The 19,486-nt window shown below is 48.5% G+C and overlaps 8 protein-coding genes across 8 annotated transcripts; 5 read left to right on the forward strand and 3 right to left on the reverse strand.

Moving 5' to 3' along the window:
* Positions 1-903: 903 nt before the first annotated feature.
* Positions 904-2,327, reverse strand: N7484_007070 (caspase family protein; the record flags this gene model as incomplete). The annotated part of the gene is made up of 4 exons (XM_057117457.1): positions 904-929; positions 979-1,148; positions 1,207-2,012; positions 2,070-2,327. The coding sequence occupies 4 exons, from the start codon at positions 2,325-2,327 to the stop codon at positions 904-906; spliced, it is 1,260 nt and encodes a 419-aa protein (XP_056970492.1).
* A 1,401-nt stretch (positions 2,328-3,728) lies between these two features.
* On the forward strand, positions 3,729-5,661 carry fbx15 (F-box domain protein; the record flags this gene model as incomplete). The annotated part of the gene is made up of 2 exons (XM_057117458.1): positions 3,729-3,884; positions 3,940-5,661. The coding sequence occupies 2 exons, from the start codon at positions 3,729-3,731 to the stop codon at positions 5,659-5,661; spliced, it is 1,878 nt and encodes a 625-aa protein (XP_056970493.1).
* Positions 5,662-7,679: 2,018 nt separating this feature from the next.
* On the forward strand, positions 7,680-9,408 carry N7484_007072 (uncharacterized protein; the record flags this gene model as incomplete). Its single annotated transcript, XM_057117459.1, has 2 exons — positions 7,680-7,921; positions 7,992-9,408. The coding sequence occupies 2 exons, from the start codon at positions 7,680-7,682 to the stop codon at positions 9,406-9,408; spliced, it is 1,659 nt and encodes a 552-aa protein (XP_056970494.1).
* A 1,406-nt stretch (positions 9,409-10,814) lies between these two features.
* Positions 10,815-12,155, forward strand: N7484_007073 (GDP-mannose transporter; the record flags this gene model as incomplete). The annotated part of the gene is made up of 4 exons (XM_057117460.1): positions 10,815-11,078; positions 11,132-11,222; positions 11,279-11,659; positions 11,716-12,155. The coding sequence occupies 4 exons, from the start codon at positions 10,815-10,817 to the stop codon at positions 12,153-12,155; spliced, it is 1,176 nt and encodes a 391-aa protein (XP_056970495.1).
* A 735-nt stretch (positions 12,156-12,890) lies between these two features.
* On the forward strand, positions 12,891-13,822 carry N7484_007074 (putative short-chain dehydrogenase/reductase; the record flags this gene model as incomplete). The annotated part of the gene is made up of 3 exons (XM_057117461.1): positions 12,891-12,933; positions 12,987-13,711; positions 13,760-13,822. 3 exons carry the CDS (start codon positions 12,891-12,893, stop codon positions 13,820-13,822), a joined length of 831 nt encoding a protein of 276 aa, XP_056970496.1.
* Positions 13,823-13,904: 82 nt separating this feature from the next.
* N7484_007075 (FAS1 domain-containing protein) lies at positions 13,905-15,119 on the reverse strand (the record flags this gene model as incomplete). Its single annotated transcript, XM_057117462.1, has 1 exon — positions 13,905-15,119. The coding sequence occupies one exon, from the start codon at positions 15,117-15,119 to the stop codon at positions 13,905-13,907; it is 1,215 nt and encodes a 404-aa protein (XP_056970497.1).
* A 1,762-nt stretch (positions 15,120-16,881) lies between these two features.
* N7484_007076 (uncharacterized protein) lies at positions 16,882-17,097 on the reverse strand (the record flags this gene model as incomplete). The annotated part of the gene is made up of 1 exon (XM_057117463.1): positions 16,882-17,097. The coding sequence occupies one exon, from the start codon at positions 17,095-17,097 to the stop codon at positions 16,882-16,884; it is 216 nt and encodes a 71-aa protein (XP_056970498.1).
* Positions 17,098-17,158: 61 nt separating this feature from the next.
* N7484_007077 (uncharacterized protein) lies at positions 17,159-18,777 on the forward strand (the record flags this gene model as incomplete). Its single annotated transcript, XM_057117464.1, has 4 exons — positions 17,159-17,337; positions 17,392-17,744; positions 18,003-18,708; positions 18,756-18,777. The coding sequence occupies 4 exons, from the start codon at positions 17,159-17,161 to the stop codon at positions 18,775-18,777; spliced, it is 1,260 nt and encodes a 419-aa protein (XP_056970499.1).
* Positions 18,778-19,486: the final 709 nt, after the last annotated feature.

The following is a 19,486-nucleotide window of genomic DNA, read 5'->3' on the forward strand; positions in this document are numbered from 1 at the left end:
TAGAGGTATTGCATAATCGTGACGATAATGTACGAAGATCACTGCGAGAGAGAGTACAATTCCCGAGAAATGGGGAAATGGGGAAATGGGACTTTTTTCTCCCTTTTTTCTCTCTTTTTTTTTTACGAGACCCGCTCAATCTAAGCGGAGTTAACCCGTATCAGATCATCCCATCCACAATGTGTCTTGGAATCTGACACATCATTGTCTACGTGACGCGGCAGTTAAAAACGCCTCTTTAAACTTTGGTCCCGAGATCTCCAAGCCACACACCGAAACGCAAAATGTGAACGCCAATGTGGTGGTTCCAAACTTCGAGGATCTTGGAGAAAGCAAATGGGAAAAGCGGACCGTGGGTACTCACGGTTCCACCGGGATCTTCTGCCGCTATATTTTAATTGGATCGATTCCCGCTCAGGGGAATCGTGCAATACTCCAGCTCTTGGGTTGGTGCCAAGCGAAATGACCTCGGACAGAGTTCTTCCCGCGTGAGAAAATAAACGGCTGATTTTTGTCTTCACAATTCCCTCTTTGAGAAGACGTAAAAAGGGTTCGCTAAGGTCTCCAGCGTTCGAGGATGAGAGTTGTGTATGTGGGTCGGTATGGGGCCGAGGGAAGACCTGACAAACCACATCGCATTGGAGAACACACGAGGTCCGTGGAGGGGTTCTGAATCGTGGGCCATTGGTCTCAGTTATCCACTGTAGGCTACCCCCGCAAGAGATCGTCTATTTTTCATGTCAACAGAGAGGGGATTGATCAGGATAAATCCTATCCCCCCTATGCACCTACATAATACCGTATAAATTACTGCAGGGAAGAGAGGATTACCGCGGAGTCCTACGGAGTACGGAATGACAGAAGGGCCATGACATCGTTCCTCATTTCTTTGAAACCTGTGATCTACATAACAAAGCGCAAATTGACATCTATCTCGAAGTCAGCCAGGGTCACGTTCATGGTAACACAGAAACTTACCAAGAGGATGGCTGCAGCTCAGCTGCGGCTTTTGAGTATACTTGCCGTCGAGCTCCGCCCGAATGGCATTCAACAGCTGCAGATAAGATTGCTGCGGCCATTGTTTCAAAGATTTGATAAATGCCCAGCTGAGGGCTCCACGCGCCTGTCCGTCCTGGAACGTATCGGCCCTGCAGAAGAGAAAGGGGTTAGTTCTGCTAAAATTAAGGGCCGCTTCCCCGCACTTACGAGGTCTGTGTATCTTTAGATCCCGAGAACATAACCACATCGGCCGGCGATGTCTTGGTTTGCAAAGTGCGTTGACGCGCCTGTCCGCCATTGGCCGCCTTCTTAAAGAACCCGATGGCCGTGTTCGCCATACTAGACAGATCACCCTGTCCGTAGGAACTAATCGCGCTGAACAGATCCTGCGCGGCCTCCTTGGCCAGGTTAGGCTCCTTGAGGACACCCTGGGTCGAATAGATGTACGGTAGATCCAATGCGGTACCTGAGTGGCATGAGTCGAAAATCGCGGTCAGTCGCACACCAGGCCGGAGGGGTTTGACCATGATGTCGTGCATTTGGTCGTCTACTATATGGCCGACTGTGCGGTAGTCGACTGGATAGATGACATCGTCATATCCATCGTCCTCGTCGCCGTCCAAGTCCGGTGTACGGCCACCGTGTCCAGAGAAGTGAATAAACAGTGAATCGTGAGGCTGGGCATCTTTGACGAGCCACTGCATCGCGCGAAGAATGTTTTGCTTGGTTGGGATGCTCATCGGATTCTTCTGGTCATCAGTTAGGATGACCATGTCCTCCCGACGATACCCAAATCGCTCGTGCAAGAAAGTGGACATGTTGGTGACATCGTTGATACAGCCGCGCAAAGAGTTTGGCTGGCCGGTATAATTAATTCCGATTAGAAGAGCCTTGCGACGTCCCGTACAGGCCGAGTATTGGAACTGATAATTGGACGGCGCCCCTGACCCGAAATGTTGGAGATTCTGGGGGAGGCGGGGGTGCCACATGCGGTGAAGAGGAGCGGCCAGGATCTGCCCGAGTCAGTCAATCGGTCGCTTAAGCCAATAATATATGTTTATAAGCCCTACCATTGCGGGAACTACTAAGATTATGCTGATGCGACGGATAGGGCTGAGATGTAGGTCGATAGCCGTACGGTTGTGGTGATGGCTGGGGGGATGGCGTATGGTATCCGTAAGACCCGGAATGGTGTGGCGAATGACTATAGGGTCGTGGAGGGAGTTGCGGCGAATGGCTGTAAGACCCGGGGGGCGGAGGGCCTTGGGGAGGGTAATACTGAGCGTGATGTTGCGGCGGTCCGTGATGGCCGTAGGGCTGACCTCCATGCGGGGCCCACTGACCTGGGGGAGGTTGATGATAACCCCACGGTGGAGGCCCTTGAGGGGGAGGGGGTCCTGGTGGAGGATAATACATGATGATATGACAGCGAAGCTCAAGAACCGGAAAACAAAGGAAGTGGGATCTCTAAAGGAAGAAGTTTTTTCGTCGGGGGGTTTTCTGGCTGGCTGACTTGGGTGTGGGTCGCGCAGATCGGAGTTAATGAGCTTAGGAAATCACGGCAAGGCTTGCCGGATAGGAGATATAGGACAGAGTAGTTTAGAAGGCTTGATGAGGAAACCGACAGACAAGGAAAAAAATACACATGCCGCAGCCAAGGATAGTCTACGCCCGGCGCCTCTTTCGGCTTCAATGTTCCATGGAACTTTCAGCCCTACGAGTCTGCAGGCAACAATGTTTATGCGGAACTCCGCGGTCTTGGCATGATATTAGTGGCAGTAGATCACGTGACCGAAATGGCCGGCTACAGATCTAGCGTGTGTCTAGTGGAAGCCTAATGGTATAGAGAGACAAGGGAGATCTGCGCAGCACGAAATCCGTGACTCCAGAATTTCAAGACAAACAATCCCAACAATCTTATGTAAGATCTCCGAACAGTCATCCTTGAATGCCTGAGGCGTGATGACGCTCTAAAAATAGCTTACGTAGTCAGACGTAACGTGGTTACGTGACCAATTTTTGATTCATCTGAAGCCTTGTTCAAGCAAGGCTGTCCATACCTGCAAGAGAGAAAGACTAAAGCCAGATGGTGTGGGGTCGTATCACGCAGTCACACCGCGTTATCCGAGCCCGAATTTCTTGAGAGGCCACAGCGTCCGTAAACATGGAACTCAGTTGACAATCACACGAGTCCGGGTCTCACATGCGTGGAAGATCCACACCTGCATGAAGATCATACAGTGGGGAGGGAAGGACAGAATGGAACTATTTGAGCGAAAAGAGCCTCATCAAATATGCTCAGGACGAGTAAGAATGATTACCCCCGAGCTTCTTCGTATTCCCGCCCCTTGCCGCTTCGGAGGCTGATTTCACCTTCCAATCACAAAGCAGGGTCCGCGACTTGAGCCGCATCATTTCCCAATATGCTGGAATACCAGGTTAAATAACTCAATTTATATCATATGCAATGAATTCTAATCTGGCCAAAACCTTGGACTAAATTGTGCGAGCGCCGATCACGGCCTGGGGGGCTGTGCGGATTATCTACGGAATCTCTCCTAAATTTGCCCCCTCTGATGAGGCTCAACTAGTAGCATCCTCATAAGTCCCACCCGTCTTCCTAAATCAGTCCCAACCACCCATGCCATTTCTTTCTTCTCGTCATTTCCATTTCAGCTTTCAACATGAATTCGTGTTAATTGTTCCTTCCCTTCTCCCATTTCACAGCCATGCCGGCTGCAAGGAGTCTCGACTCCCTTCCATTTGACATCTTTTACGAAATCGCTACATCACTGGATGATCGTGACTTTATCAATCTGAGCCGTACCAACCGTGCCCTTCGTGATCTTGCCCAGAGTGACCTCGTCGCCCGCAAAACGGTAGAGGTAAGCAAAGAAATACATGCCCCCGCCCGCGGGGCGAAAGCTGACCCCCTCGCAGAACGTTCTCCTATTCAGCAAAGAGGGACAGTTGGCCTTACATCAGGCCGGTTATACCTACCGCAAGGCTGTTGGGCATCGGTTTGACATTCATGAAGCGGTCGCTACAGCTGCGCCATATTCTGTTTCAGTCCTAGCCTATGGGGCCGAGTTTCTCTACAATCAAGGGATCCTATGCTACCGAGTGGGGCATGAAATCCGCCTCCTGGACGTGCATGCTGGGAGTAAGCAGGAACGTGTCTTGAACTTATTAGTCCTTTTCCGCCGTTTGACTTCGGAACCGCTGGGCGCGGATGCAGTCGATCGGGTATCGTTGCTGCGATATGCAGATGGCATCCTCGTATTTCGGGTTGATACCGACGATGATCAGGATGACTTGTTGTTAGCCATGGATATGTCCAACCGGCTACATCACCCCAGAAAGGGCCGCCTGCTCCTCAAAAAGTGGATCCCTGCAGGGGCGCGGGTCTTTGTCCGACACAGCCGCACCTATATTTGGTACGGCATATTTACAGCAGTCGGTGGCTCCGATGGCGTATGGACTGTCTACGGGATGGACATGACCTCCGCCACTCTTGAGCCGATGAAACCTACGCTCACGCGGATTGTGGATGGCGATCTTGGCCAATCTCTCTGTTTTGAGATGTACAACGAGCATCTCTATGTAGTATCCACCCAAGTCACTTCAGACGAGGATGAAAGATACTCCTCGTTTTACCATTGGTTTTGCTTTGCCCCACGTCAGAATCGTCGTAAATGGAGTGGAAGTATATGGCGTCGCGAGCACTGCGAAGGTCCTATTAATGAGCTTTGGACCGATCTTTCAATTACCACTGATGAAGTAACCGGCCGACCGGTTATCTTAGAATGCCGCCGGGAGTACGCCGAAGGCAAAAGTGAAAATCATCGCACCTACTATACCCAAGCCCTTCAAACACCAGAAGAATTACTCACCAGGTACGGCGAGGGGGAGGAAGCAACACCCATACTATTTAGCGACTCAGGCGAAACCTCTGAGTGTCAAGAGTCCACTCGTGACAGCAACGAGCACCGACCAGAAAAGCGATTACGTCGTGACTACCACGCTGAGTACGAATCCACACACGACCCAACAAAAAGACAAGAGTTCATCGCCGCACGCACAAAGCACCGCAGCTATAATCTCGCCGCATCCACCTTCATTGACCTCGTAAATGACCCAGCCCTACAATCAGACGGCTTCCGATCTCAAGACCGTCTCCGCCTCCGCACCGTCTCCCGAAAGCGCAAGTGCCCCATCGACGAAGAGGGCGATGAAGGCCCATCGGGACTCCTCTTCCGGCCAACACAATATAATGAAGACGGCTCACCAGTCGAAGGCTCAGAAGAGCGTTTCGTCTCTCGTGGTGTCTACATGTGGCCTCCAGATGATGCACCAGCCGAACTACGTCGCCTCCTCTGCCCAGATTCACGGATAAACACAGTATGCGCCATCTCAGATGAACGCTCTCTTATCTACTCTGTACGGTGTGCAGGTGTGCCAGCTGGAAATCAGGCTATGGTATTGATAAGTTTTGATCCCCAAATCCACTTTCCCACGTTGTCATCCTTGCATACTATGAAGGCGCCTATTCCCGATAAAATATTCTCTGTTGAGGCACCACTGGCCGAAGCATCGACATCTCTCGTCAGAGAAGATAAGCCGCTCTATGAGGCTATTAAATGGGGATATTGGCTACGATAGGTCTTTACCGCCATAATGGCTTTGAGCTTCATGTGCTATGATGCATGATAAGAGGATATGGACTCTTACAAGTATTAACCATGCATAATATAGAAACAAATATTCCAATACAAATAAATTTTACTCAATTTCGGCTGTCTTCCTATTATTTAGATCGATTCGCGTATTGATCACAGGACCTCGCGGCATTATTGTCGATCTCGGTCTTATCAAGTGAATCAAGCGCAAAAACAACCCACTAAAGATGAGGGGCCAGGACACTTGTCTATAGCCTCTACGCAGACCTCCTAGTATGAATGTCATTAGATGACGCGTCTTAGCCCCGAGATCTTTTCGCCCCCAAATAATATCCAGTCCCAGCAAAGCGGACCACATCTGGATTGGGTATCATCCTTTCTTTAAGTTTAAGCCCCCGCATGCAAGCCCATCCCAGCAAACCACGGGATCAATTTGCGTGAATTTGATCCCGATAAATTGCCCAGTACCAATTGAAAGCCCCAGGCCCCCAGCTAACGCTTGATGGTTCTTTCAAACCAGGTACAACCACAACAGGGACAATCATTACCAGAAAGTCGCCATCTGTAGCCCTTAGCAGGTGGTAGATCCAATTTCAAAATCACTTTCGTAAACCCATGCATGGATACCGGCAATTATCCGATTCCGAAATTCGCCCCAAAACCGAGAGATTATGGATACCTCGCGCATAGACAAAAGGACTGTAGCGAGCAAGGTGGGGTACATTGCTCAAACTAATTCCACAGGCCAGTTGTAGCTTCATATATTGTGGCCGCAATGAAAATGGTCAATGCAGTGCTGTTTTTCAATCCTTGGATCGGTGGTAAGGTGATTGGGAAGAAGTAGCTGATGGATGTATTGTGAAATGTTCAGGTTGATTGATGACTATCTAGTTAAGCCAGAACCAAAGACAATCAGAAAGTAGTCCGTAGGCCATTTGCTATCGTAAAGAGAAGTCATGAAGATGGTCTAATAATGACCGATTCATAATACCAAAAAATCTCACAAGCTACAAAGAAGCGGGGATTTAGGGTTCAAAACAAGAAGATGGTAAGAAAAAGAGGTTGTCTGTCAACAGTTTTCAGTATTCACTCATCTGCGACTTACAGTAATCTTGATCTCCGACACTCTTTGCTACTCTTTCCTTTCGATTTCTTCTTGCATACTAATTTGCACAATGTTCCTCTTGAACAATTTGACAGGTCTTATCCAGCTGTTGTCATCAGTCTGTTCTTAACCTACTCACCTCTTGACCCTTTCATATGTCGACCCAATCCCGTGCAATTTAGTCATCATCTTCCTCCCCTCTTACATTCACTCAAAGACCTCACTCTCTGTTTCCACCTTGCAATCTCTTGCTTTATGCTTTGACCTCTCCCTATTTACTTTGTTCTCGTTTCTTGGTCAATTGATCACACCTGTTCCATCATCAAACTACCATCTTTTTGATCATCTTCCTCTCACGCCCTTACGATAAGCTCGCCGAATTGAAGGTTAAACACATACAGGAAATGAGACCGCTGGAAGGTATTGCTGGCAAAGGAGACTCTTATCATGTTTTATACGTGTGCGATACCTAGGTGCGGCTGACCTAGGATCTATACACTGTAGTGCGACAATATGAGGCAACGAAGAATGAGAACTTGGCATCAAAAGCTCGAAATATCTTCCGGCACAGAGAGCTCCGGAAGGACTGAGCCATTTATAGAAGCTATTAAATCATTTCGACCAAGAAATGAATAGAATAATTCCTTCTAAGCAGGCAAGATAAGACAAGTGACTTACATTTGAAGCTCTATCTTGCCTTTAATTAGGAGGATCCAAGGATAGGTCGTCCGGTGAAGTAATAGATCGCCAGTGATTCCGTGATTACGTGATTCGCGACGCCAAAAAACCTTGTTTGTGAAAATTCGGTTATAAACCTCGTCAAGCTCGTATCACCCGAAAATTAGCTAAAAAAAGTTTTCATCCCTGAAAACATTGCTATCGCTTGGCAGATGATCATGTCTCTCGACGTTGCCGCGGCCCCTGAGGCAACCAAGACCAGCCAAGACATCCAAGACATCCAAGACATCCAAGAAAACGAAGATGATCGCGAATTGTTGAAGCTAGGTTACCGCGCTGTTTTAGCGAGAGGATGGGGCTCTTATGACAATTTTGCTTGCTCATTCTCTGCTCTTTACCCAATTGGTGGTATTCGCTTGTTATTCTATATTGCAATCAGCGGAGGTGGTCCTGCTGCTATGTAAGTACACCCGAGCTACCCGGGCAGCTTTCGCATTCAACCAGGCCCGTCTCTAACAAATTCTTAACAGGTGGAGCTCCTGGGTTTCGGGTAGTATTCTTTCGATTATTACCGCCGCTTGCCTTGCTGAAGCCTGTTCCAGCTACCCCGCCGCGGGGTCGATCTACTACTGGGCATTCCGCTCTTGGGGTGGTGGACGGGTGGGAAGGTTTGTAAGCTTCCTGGTTGCAGCATGGACACTCGTTGCATGGACGGCATTCCTGGCGAGCGACTGCTTTGGTGTCGCCAATTACCTCGTGTCGGAGGTGGTTGTGTTCAACCCAGATACGAGCTTCCCCTACGACACATCTGACGTCCGTGCACGAGCTATCGCCTGGATCTTCTCATTGTTCTTTCTGGGGGTGGCCACCAGCTTGAACTTTCTCCCGTCGCACATGTATTCCTGGGTGTTTCGTACTGGTGTCATTGTCATTGCCTTCGATATGTTGCTGAACTTCATCTGGCTCCCGATTGGTGTATCGCAAACTTATGGCTTTCAATCGGCCGAGTATGTGTTTACTTCGACCTACAACGGTGGAGATGTTACTCCGAGCCTTAACTGGGTTCTTTCTTGGTTCATGACTGCCAGCTGTCTGGTGGGTGAGGACGCCTCGGGCCATGTTGCAGAGGAGACAGTCTCGGCTAAGAAGGCCGCTGCCAAGGGTGTCTTCTGGGCAACGGTCGCGTCAGCACTTTGCGGCTTCCCGATCATTATTCTGTTCCTGTTCTGCATGCCATCCATTGAGACCTTCTACAACACCAGCGCTCCCCAGCCTTTTACTAATATGTATGCTCTTGCGCTAGGCCCACACGCTCATGTGGTCATGACTATTATCTCCATGGTTGGTGGTATTCTCAACACTTCCATCTCGCTGGTTGCCGCCTCTCGCTTGGTCTTTGCCGTGGCACGCGATGGAATCTTCCCATACAGCCACGTGTTGGCTCGTGTTTCAAAGTCAAAGCAGCCTCACAACGCAGTCATTTTCATTTCGACTATTGCTGCTCTTCTGCTCTGTACCCAGCTGCCGTCCCAAGTCGCCTTTTCTAGCTTGATCTCAACTTCGGCCGCCGGCTCCATCGCAGCCTATGGTCTTGTCGGCATTGGTCGCGCTTTCATCACCCGCAAAACATTCCGCCCAGGATTCTGGGACATGGGCCGATTCGGCGTGGTGGCTGCTGTCGTCACGTTCGTTTGGAATGGCTTTGCGTTCGCTGTTCTCTGTGCACCAGAGTATTCCAACAGCCAAATTGACAAGGACTCGAGTCTTTTCAACTACGCAATTGTTATCATGGGTGGTGTCACCATTCTCGCGCTCGCAGAGTGGTGGCGCAAATCGAAAGACGAATGGTTCCAGCACCTTGAGCCTGTCGATACAGCGTCGGAGACCGACACCTCCATTCGGCGCGAGACACAGGAGGCTACTTGGGCTGAATCCAAGGAAGTTTGATGTGTAAAGTTGGGCTATTAAATCCGGGATGGCAATATCAGATTGCATCTGCTGCGGTAGACTGAACGATCGCTTGGCGATTGATAGTTTGGATGATGGGTATGTATAGCCTTTGGAGGCAACAGCAGGCATGACGGGTGTTCGAGACTTTGCTTAGCAAGGTCTCGTTCTGAGATATTACCGTTAGAACTTGATCTGGACAATACCAGCGAAAGGACATGCATGCTTTACCCATTTCTCTCCCTTGGTGTCTTTGTTCTCAGACTGAGTCTGAGGACAGATACTACTAACTCTACTTCTGTAGACACGGTTTGCCGCTGGAAATGTTTCTGGCTGTCAGCACGGGCTGTGTGAGGATCTGCATCGGTGTTCACACGGGAAGGAATCTGCCAAGTGGAGATCCTGTATGTCCCCGATGACATTGTTGACAGAGTGCGTCCTCATATCGCATGTGGACTCGAGGGATACCCGAGCATCATGAGACATGATTCGTCGTGAGGGGAATTCCGGCTCCTGTTCCCGCTGTTGGCCTTTGCACCCTCGCATACCGACTCTCGACCCGCTGGCTTCTGAGCCGAAACACGCGGCAAACCATGGCTTGTAACTTCGTAATCTGGAATATTCGTAATCTTGGCATCCATAGGTGTTTTCGATTGGCTCTGTCCTACACCTAGCTGCAAAGGCTCCCATCGCGCCAACAAAGCCCCGTAGGCAAGTATCCTGCTATACCCTACCCACGATCAAAGGAGATGTAATCGAGGCCTGGGGCTGTCTCAACCGAAAAACTCGTACATGTCAAAGCGAACCAGGAAACCTCGAACCTGCCGTCACTATTATGCGTAACAGCAAGTGTGGAAAGCATGTAAAGAGAAGTCTACATGACCGGCCCCCTCATGTTGTATGGACATACTAGCTAGATTTTGAAATCGAATTGTTCCGTGGATACTAACGCATCTTTTAACGGAGTACTCAGTTAAAATGTGAACAGAAATGTGAACAGTTCTTTTCAAACAAAAGACCCTTTTTCTTGTTCTAGGACCATTCGTTGTTCACCACTTCTATATGCTGCGTAATTGGAAATCATGAGGTTGCAGTGGGACCCAGAACTAGAAGCATTCTCTCCGCCCCCACGTTCCACGGGTCGAGAGCCCCTTCCAAACACCTAACCCCTTTTGGCCCATCACCAGGACTCGTGTCCATTACAATCTCAATAGATTTCAACGCGTCGCCTTCGCGACTCAGTCCTCTGCTCGGTAGCCTCAAAGAAAGGGAACTCTCCATTTCCAATGCTGACGTGTCCTAACGCCCGTCTTATCCCCCCCCCGCTTGTTATCTTTGACCATCCCGTGGGAGAGCAAACCTCGCGCCTTTCGTTTCAGCCCTTTCGATCCCACCACGAAACCACAATGTCGAACAAGAAGAACGAGGATATCGAGATGAGTGCGATGGGTGATGAGTCCAGTGAGCGAGAGAACCTCCTGCTGGAGCCCGCGCCCCATCACCGGGCACGCGTCGATAGCGGCACGGATAGCATTTTCTCCCAACTGGAGAAAAACCCTGGCGCTGCTGTTCTAGCCTACTGCTTCTCCTCAATCAGTATGACGGTCGTGAATAAATATGTCGTTTCTGGGTCGTCCTGGAACTTGAATTTTCTTTATCTGGCCATTCAGGTATGCGCCGCATCTGACACCATAAGACATTGCCGCTGACAGCTATTCGTTAGTCCGTTATCTGCACTGCTGCAATCCTGGTCTTGAAACAGTTGGGCTTGATTCCTAACCTCGCTGCGTTGGAAAGCGGCAAGGCGAAGAGATGTACGTCTGCGACGGCCAACTGACGCTTGTGCAAGGTCGTGCTAACACTGAATCAGGGCTCCCCGTGTCTGTGTTCTTCGTTGGCATGATCTACACCAGCACCAAGTCTCTTCAATTTCTGTCTGTTCCGGTATACACTATTTTCAAGAATTTGACCATCATTGTCATCGCCTATGGTGAGATCCTGTGGTTCGGCGGCAACGTCACCCCGCTGCTTCTGTTGTCATTCGGCTTCATGGTGCTCAGCTCCGTTGTCGCTGCATGGGCTGATATCCAGGCCGCTGTCAATGGCATTGGGCACTCGGCTGAGTCTGCCACTGCTATCTCAACCTTGAATGCTGGGTATGCGTGGATGGGGCTAAATGTCATCTGCACTGCCTCGTACGTCCTGGGTACGCGCAAATTCATTACCTCATTGAACTTTAAGGACTGGGATAGTAAGTTTTAAATTAATTGTCAGGCGTTGCGATACAAACTGACAAGAATCGACCAGCAATGTTCTATAACAACATGATCTCCCTCCCTATCATGATCATCTGCTCCCTGACCACGGAGGACTGGTCTTCGGCCAACGTGGCTAAGAACTTTCCTGCTGAGTCGCGTAACAGTCTCATGATTGGCATGCTCTATTCTGGCCTGGGTGCCATCTTCATCTCCTACTCGTCTGCCTGGTGCATTCGTAAGACTTCGTCGACAACTTACTCATTTGTCGGCTATCTGAATAAGCTCCCGCTCGCTATCAGCGGTATCGTTTTTTTCGATGCTCCTGTCACGTTCGGTAGTGTCACGGCTATTCTCCTAGGGTTCTTCAGCGGTCTCATCTACGGGTATGGCAAGATGAAGCAGAAGGAGCAGCCTAAGCAAGTCCTCCCCACCTCCCAGCCTCCCATGAGCGCCAGCTCCCAGCGCCAGAAAGATGCATATAAACTATAAACCAGTACCGACCAGGCTACTCGAGTGACTAGAGAGAACTCGAAGTAGTAAGCAGGGCTTACCAAATGGCTACCCAGATCCACGCTGGAGAGCCACCATCTTCCTTGAAAAAAATAGAACATTGCGACCACCAAACACCTTCAGGTAGACCAGTCGTTTACCCACGAACAAATATGGGGGATTTCGGTATCTATGGCGGTGGAGGACCACACCGCACGTTGATTAGACTTTCCATATTCCCTGGTACTAGTCATTCTCCAAATCCTGGTTCCGAATCGTGGACTAGTAGACGATGTATTTCTAGGAGTAAGTAGTATAAAGTATAATACTGATTGATTAATTAAATAGCAGGCTGCATTGTGGTGTGATTGATTGATTGTAGCATGTTTGACGAATGAGAAAAGTAGCACACAGTGGAGACAAGGGAAGAATTTGGTATGCAATGCCAATAATTCCACGGAAGTCAGGAAGATTGTCCAAATGAAATAGCGAAATAACAATTAGGGACACGAGGGCAGAAATGAACCAACAACAGACCCCACGTGAATGGTTGACGTCAGTCGTTCTCCCTGCAAGGTCGGGAAGATCACCGATCATTACCTGAACCGTCATGTCTCTCCGCACTTTGAGGGGTCGTCAAAGTTGGCATAAAAGTTAACCATAGGCTGATTCATTACGCCAAACTCCGTCTCTGGAAAGAAATTATACGCAGTCACAATCTGATCTGCAAAAATAATGGCATTCGCGCGTCGCCTTGCCATTCTACCCGGCGGCCTAGGTAGGGATGAAGGGCGACCCGCCTTAAGAGCAACAAAGCTAAAACCACGCCAGGTGGCCTTGGATCAAGCATCGGCCAAAAGCTAAGGCAGCAAGGTGCCCGCCTTGCAATCCTATACGCGCCTTTTGAGGCTGCTCGTCGCGACCAGCTCCTCGAAACAGGATATGGAAGCAGCACGGACTTCGATGACATCCGCACATACGAGTGCGACATCACGTCTCCCGAATCCGTGCAGTCTGCGTTTGACGCACTAGAGAAAGATACAGTGTCACCAAACACCGCATCTCAAACCGAGAGAGCCTTCCCCAGCATTCTGATTAACACGGCTGGATATGTCTCTCTCAGCGATATGGAGATCACGCCACCCGAAGAGACCATGAAACATTTAAGCACCAATATCTTCGGTCCGATGCTTTGTTCGCAGGCTTTTGCCCGTTTGTATTTCGCTGCATCGAAGGCAGCGGAATCTTCGACTACTCCCCCGCCGCCGGGTCGGATCGTCAGTATTTCGTCGCAGGCTGCACATGCTGCTTTGCACCAACACGGTGCGTACTGTGCTTCGAAGGCTGGTTTGCTTGGCTTGACACGGAGTATGGCTTCTGAGTGGGGACCTCGCGGGATTACTTCTAACAGTGTGTCTCCGACCGTGGCTTGGACGGCTCTTGGACAGAAGGCTTGGGGCGAAACGTCTGTGAGGGAGGCATTTTTGAAGAACATTCCGACCGGCAAGTTTGCGTTGCCTGAAGAAGTTGCGGATTCAGTTATTTTTCTTTGTCAGGTAAGGGCTATCTGAAAGTCTTTGTGATTTTCTCTAACTTTGTTCTAGGATTCTAGTGGTATGATCAATGGTGCCGATATTCGGGTTGATGGTGGATTCACGATTCGGTAATTTCGATAACAAACTAGACTAAACTCATTTCCCCTATATCAATAGAAGCGTGTAAGAACATTATAGACTCTACGACGCCACGCTAGAGGGTAAGTTCTATAGAATCAGTAGCAGGCATAAGCATTCTTAGAACGTCACGCATATCAAGGCTCGTATCTCTCTCGCGCGTCTGTTCGGGCTTTTGAATACTTGGACATAGAACAGAGTCGATAATATGACAAACTCCATCACTAGCCAGCCCATTTTGCACTGTGACATTTGCTATCCCGTTGACACTCATTGATATCAAGCCCCCAACCCGCGTAATGTCAACAGATAAATCATGGTCTTCAATGGATGTAGAAAGGACAAACCGCCGCTTGCCTTTGAGCACTCGCCAAATTGGGTCATCTTGGGTCTCCGGTGTAGGTACGGTATGATCTGGTGTTGGACTAGGCTCATGAGCGAATTGCTCAGGTGGAGTATCCGCGTCGTAGCAGCGATTTGAATAAAGTGTTTGCCAATTTCCGACATGATATTCTATCAATCTCTTAAGGTATGGGTCTCCTTCATCGCTGAATATGAGGGTTCGTTCAGCTTCCGAAAGTTTATCAAAGGCGGCATTCGTTGGAATGAATACCGTAAAGCCACCACGGATTTCAGGGTAACCTATCTTTCCAAGATAAAGATCTGATAGTTGAAACGCCTTTTGGAAAAATCCAAATTCTTGTGATGGTAATGCCATGATCAGCTCCTTAATCGATGGTGCAGGAGGAATTGGCTGATCAATGAAGTGAATTAAACCATTCTTGACGTGATAGTCAGATTCAACGATTTTTGAATAGTTGTTGATACGCATTCCCTCCAGGGAAGGACGGAGAGTCACTCTCTGCACTCCATTCAGCTCTGGTGACCACAGTAACGTGTCATCGGTCGGAGCCGTGAGTAGAAAGTAGATGGGTGAAAATCCGGGCGAAATGTGTCTATGAAGGAACTCCTGAAGATCCTTCTTTGGAATATCGCCCCAGAAAGGCTCTGTTGGGTCATTCCTTGGTACCCAAACCGTGGAACAAAACTCTGGGTTCTGTAGGAGCTCCTTTACAGGAGAGCAGGCGTCGACCAACTTCATGAAATTCGAGTTATCTAGCCGCGAGTGCAGACTCTCGTAGATTGTCATATCATTCATCGATGTACCGGAAAGGCAAGTCATAAGGGCATGTTTGTATCCGTGGTACTGATGACCAAGGAAATCTAAGTCATGTTCAGTTGAGGCTGTTGCATCCAGCCAACGCTGAACATTGCAAGTGGAGGCGGCCATGGTTCAGCACTGAGAAAATTGAAATTGTTGAAAATCCTTGAGGGACTGAGAAAAATCGGATAGCGGAGGCTCGGAACTGGAGCTATATAGCCACATTTATTTCAACTGAACGTCAACGGCAAAAAAGCGATAGCATCGGGAGCAGACGGAGTATTCTATGCATCACAAGATACATCTATGGGAAAGCCCGCTCTGACAAATTAGTGCACATGCCTTCTTCCAAAATAGTAGTCAGGGTAAAACCTCTCATTGGTTTCTCGCTCGGACCTCCGTCGCAAGCCCGGCAATCAGCTTTCAAGCCTTGAGATGCCGGCGCTAGCAATGCTTGTTATCTTCATTGATTGCAAAGTCTACCTTATGGGTACGATAAAGAACAAAGACATCATACCATTAATTGATACTCAACTTCAGAATTCTTGATAGGCTCCTAATTTCGTAGCATGCAATGGTACAGCGCGTTTATTGATCTCAAGAAAACCAGATACGGATACCCGTTGAGAACATAGAAGTAGAAGACGAAAGCTTACACACAGGTTTTTCAGGCTGCCTAGTTTGCTTAAGGGCACAAATATCGTGAAATGGTGACAGCTTTGACCAACGAGCACATGGGATCCATCTGCCTTGTTGCTCTGGGCAGGCAACCTAACGCTCCTGAAGTAAGGCTCGCCATGTACAGACGATACCTCGTCGATGAGAGACTTTGAGTTGAAAGTGCTCTAATATTCCAAACTAGCGTCGGACTGTTGAAAATATTGCCGTTAGGATAGAACACTTACTGAACTCAGCAGCTTTGGCAATTCTAGACGTACACAGCTTTTTACTTAATACTACGTACTAGGCCGATTATGTCTTGAAGGGATTCTGAAAATCACTTTGCAAAGGGGAATATGGATGTCGATGGAGGGGACTTTTGGCAAGGAACGGTCAAAGACCATTGAAGGGGGGAATCGGAGCGGTTCACCCTAGCCCACCCCTCGGCTCAGTAAGCAGATCAGATAGTTTTTGGCAGCAGGTCTGGCAGATACCGAATATTCAAAAATGCACGCTCGCAGATCCCTGGATATCTGAACTTCATCTCGAAACTAAAAGGTGGCTGTCACTATGGGCCAGAAAACTCTGCCTTAGTTTCGCCATATTGCAGGGAGCTGTCAAATGCGCCTTGTTTATCACAACACACAACTCTTTTAGTCAAAGATACATACATATACGTAGCACAAGATTCTGCATAGCCCCTTGGTAATGCTGGGGTCATCAAAATAGTAATGGCAGCTATTGATTTGGGATTTACGTCTAGCTTACGGGGTCACGGGGCTAGACCCGCGCGGTCGAGGATTTTGGTGAGCATGACGGCCAAGTCGTATGAAAACTCAAGTCGGAAAACAATATCCATAGTCAATTTCCAATTACCTCAATAAAGGGTCTTCCTGACGTAGAATTGGCCCACATCTGCACTTGCACTGCCTGTCACTGGTCTGGTATGTAGGGGTTCTCGGTCGCTCATATGGCGATCCGCAGCACCGGTGGTATCTAAAACTCATAATTCTCTCTTTGGCGCATTCATTCTCTATTAATGGGTGTGAGGTATCAGATAAAAGGACACTGATATTCAGTGTTCTGTTGATTCCACCATCAACGCAAACATGTCGCACATCGCCCCAATCGCTGCTGTCAAGAATGACAACATTCTGCCAGAAAGGAGAAGGCTGTTGCTTCTTTCCCAGCAAGATTGACCAGCTACCAGTCTAATATAGCTACGAGTTGGTTAATGGTCACAGTTCCTATCACTGCCCTCACCATCATATTTCTTGTGATGGTATTCCGATCTCGAGTGGTTCACGGCGACATCCCCTTCGCAAATCTCCGTGTCCCCACTACAGAAGACAACAAACATGCTATTTACGTCAACTTGAACTCCAGCGCCATCTTGTTTGTCAACTTCCTGGGGCAGCTCTCTTGCCCCAATGCTATCCGGCTTCATTGTGGTTCTGGCTTCTTTTCCTATCGCACGCCTGTTATCGAACAATATTCAAAAAGGTCATATGGATTCTCTGCCCACCCCGTACCAGCTAGGCTTGACTATCAAATACCTTGATGGGAGCGCCCTTGGTTCGATTTGGAGCTGGATAGTATATCTTGTTTCATGGAGGAAAACGCGTCAACCACAAACACCAGTTCTTGTCACTACATCTAGTATTGCTATACTCGCTACGGCCCTGGGGTAAGTAACATGCATGGAAACCTTCAACCCACGAGACTGATCGGTTTGTTTTAGCCTTCTAGTAACTGCTGCGGACACCTGGCTCCACTTTGTCACCACCACAGTACCGTTTACCCAAGTATCGCCTGTTGCCGACCAGATGGGATATAGCTTCGGTTTGATCCCAGAATGTCTATCTACAAATAATTCCGCCGTGGCGCAAAATGAGGCGCAAATACTTTGCAGCATTCAATTTGGACAAGGCAGTTATCTTCGGAATATCGCCACCACACTGCAAATGATTAGCAATGCCTCTTCTGACGCAACTGTTTACACGCATACAGACCTCAATGGAAAGCCATACGCCTACTTTGGCGTCCCATCCGACAATCTCGCTGCCGAGCACGACTTCACCGCGCATACATACGGTGTTCATACTTCATGCTTTCCTATTTCGCAACGCTGTCATCTCCACAATTTAGCTTTAACAGTCGTCTATAACTGCTCTTCTGCATTTAATGGGTTCATACTGGACCCTAGCGTACATTCAGCATTTTTCACGGATGAAAGCATCCAAATGTCTACCGCACCCTCTGCTGGCAACGAATACATAGCCACAGGAACAAACAACCCTTATTAATTTTCATTGGCCTTATTGGAAGGCCAGTGGGACAACATACCACCAGGTGGCGATTTGAATCCAAACTTCTTACGTAGCCTACACGGCGGTATCGCCTTCGTCCTCGGGTGCAAAAGCACAGTATACGATGTTGAGTATGATCGGGTGAATGGAAGCATAACACGCTTTGACACTCGGCCGAGCAATACTTCCGTCAGTAACATATGGCAAGCAACCATATCAAATTACGGAACAGACTGGACTTTACCCGTGAAGCAGGCCATGACAGATGCATTATTTATGACCAACACCAGTCGCGCATTTGCGGATATGATTGCCCTCTCTTTCAGCAAGGCCAGCATGGCTATGGGGACACAGGGAATTGAACCAAGACTGGCTTTAGCTTTGCAAAGGCAAATTACGACACTAGTTGCAAGTATTCCCATGGCCCCCTTAATTGCATTTGTGGTTGTTTCTTTGCTTTTTGTTGTGACTAGCATGCTGCTTACCGTGTTGGCGATTTGGGCGTCAAAGCTTGAACAGGTCCGTTATATTCAAGCAAGCCTTGGAACTGTTGGATTAGTAGCAGATCGGTTTGAGAACAACAGTCTCAAACGGGATGCTGCCAGCGTCGAGGGGTTTTTCGCGGAATATGTCAGCAAGACGAGTCGACGAGTTGCAATAGAGACAGACAAAGAGTCGGGTTATATATATACACAACCTGGCAAGACACAGATGTATCGAATTCTGGCAGTCATCTTCTCCGCTGATAGGTTTCTATCGGGTGATGTCATGCTGTGGATTTTTGTAATTTGCTCAGTCTCACCCGGCTCGGTGCATAGGTGTCCAAAATATTTGATAGTGTGAAAGGTTGATGGTTATAATGGTCGCCTGACTCATGAGATACCAATGAAGAGTACATTCAGGGGTACATTCAGGGGTACTTTTAGTTGATAATATGAAAGGATATCAGAGATTTGAGAACAGCCAGGTGGGTTTGAGACTGCTAAATTATATTATAATCCTGAATAGTTGAATGTTCGCCATTGAAATAAAGTTGGAGGTATGTTAGTTCATGCCAACTAGCAGGAAGAAAAGAACTACTTTTTACTCTTAACACATTGGAATTAAGCACACCACACTAACTGTGAATGATCCATGGACGTCTTCGATTAATACATGGTACCTTCTCCTCTGCCGGAGTTGCTTATGTAAGCTTGAATTAATTCACTTCGCGAACTATAGAGATGGTAAAAAAAGAAATTGGTAAGTTTTTCCCGCTGCACTATGAGGTAGTACCCGGCTAAGTAGACTAGGACTGATAGAGCTTTAGTGCTCATGTTCAAATGCCGAAGTTCAGAATTCAGCCGTGATTAAAGGGGCGATGATGGACCTAAACGAAAACGAACCGACCACTTTCCTGATCAAGTTAATCCCGAAACCCGATCTCCCGAAGTGCTGCAGTGTTGCATCGTGAGAACCAAGCATTTGGCCCCGCGTTTGAGGGATTTGAGGCAACCCGCGTGCACTAAATGCTGACACCCCTCTTTG

The sequence above is a fragment of the Penicillium longicatenatum genome (assembly GCF_028827895.1).
Source record: "Penicillium longicatenatum strain IBT 33135 chromosome Unknown contig_4_segment0_segment0, whole genome shotgun sequence".
In the NCBI taxonomy this organism is placed as follows: Eukaryota; Fungi; Ascomycota; class Eurotiomycetes; order Eurotiales; family Aspergillaceae; genus Penicillium; species Penicillium longicatenatum.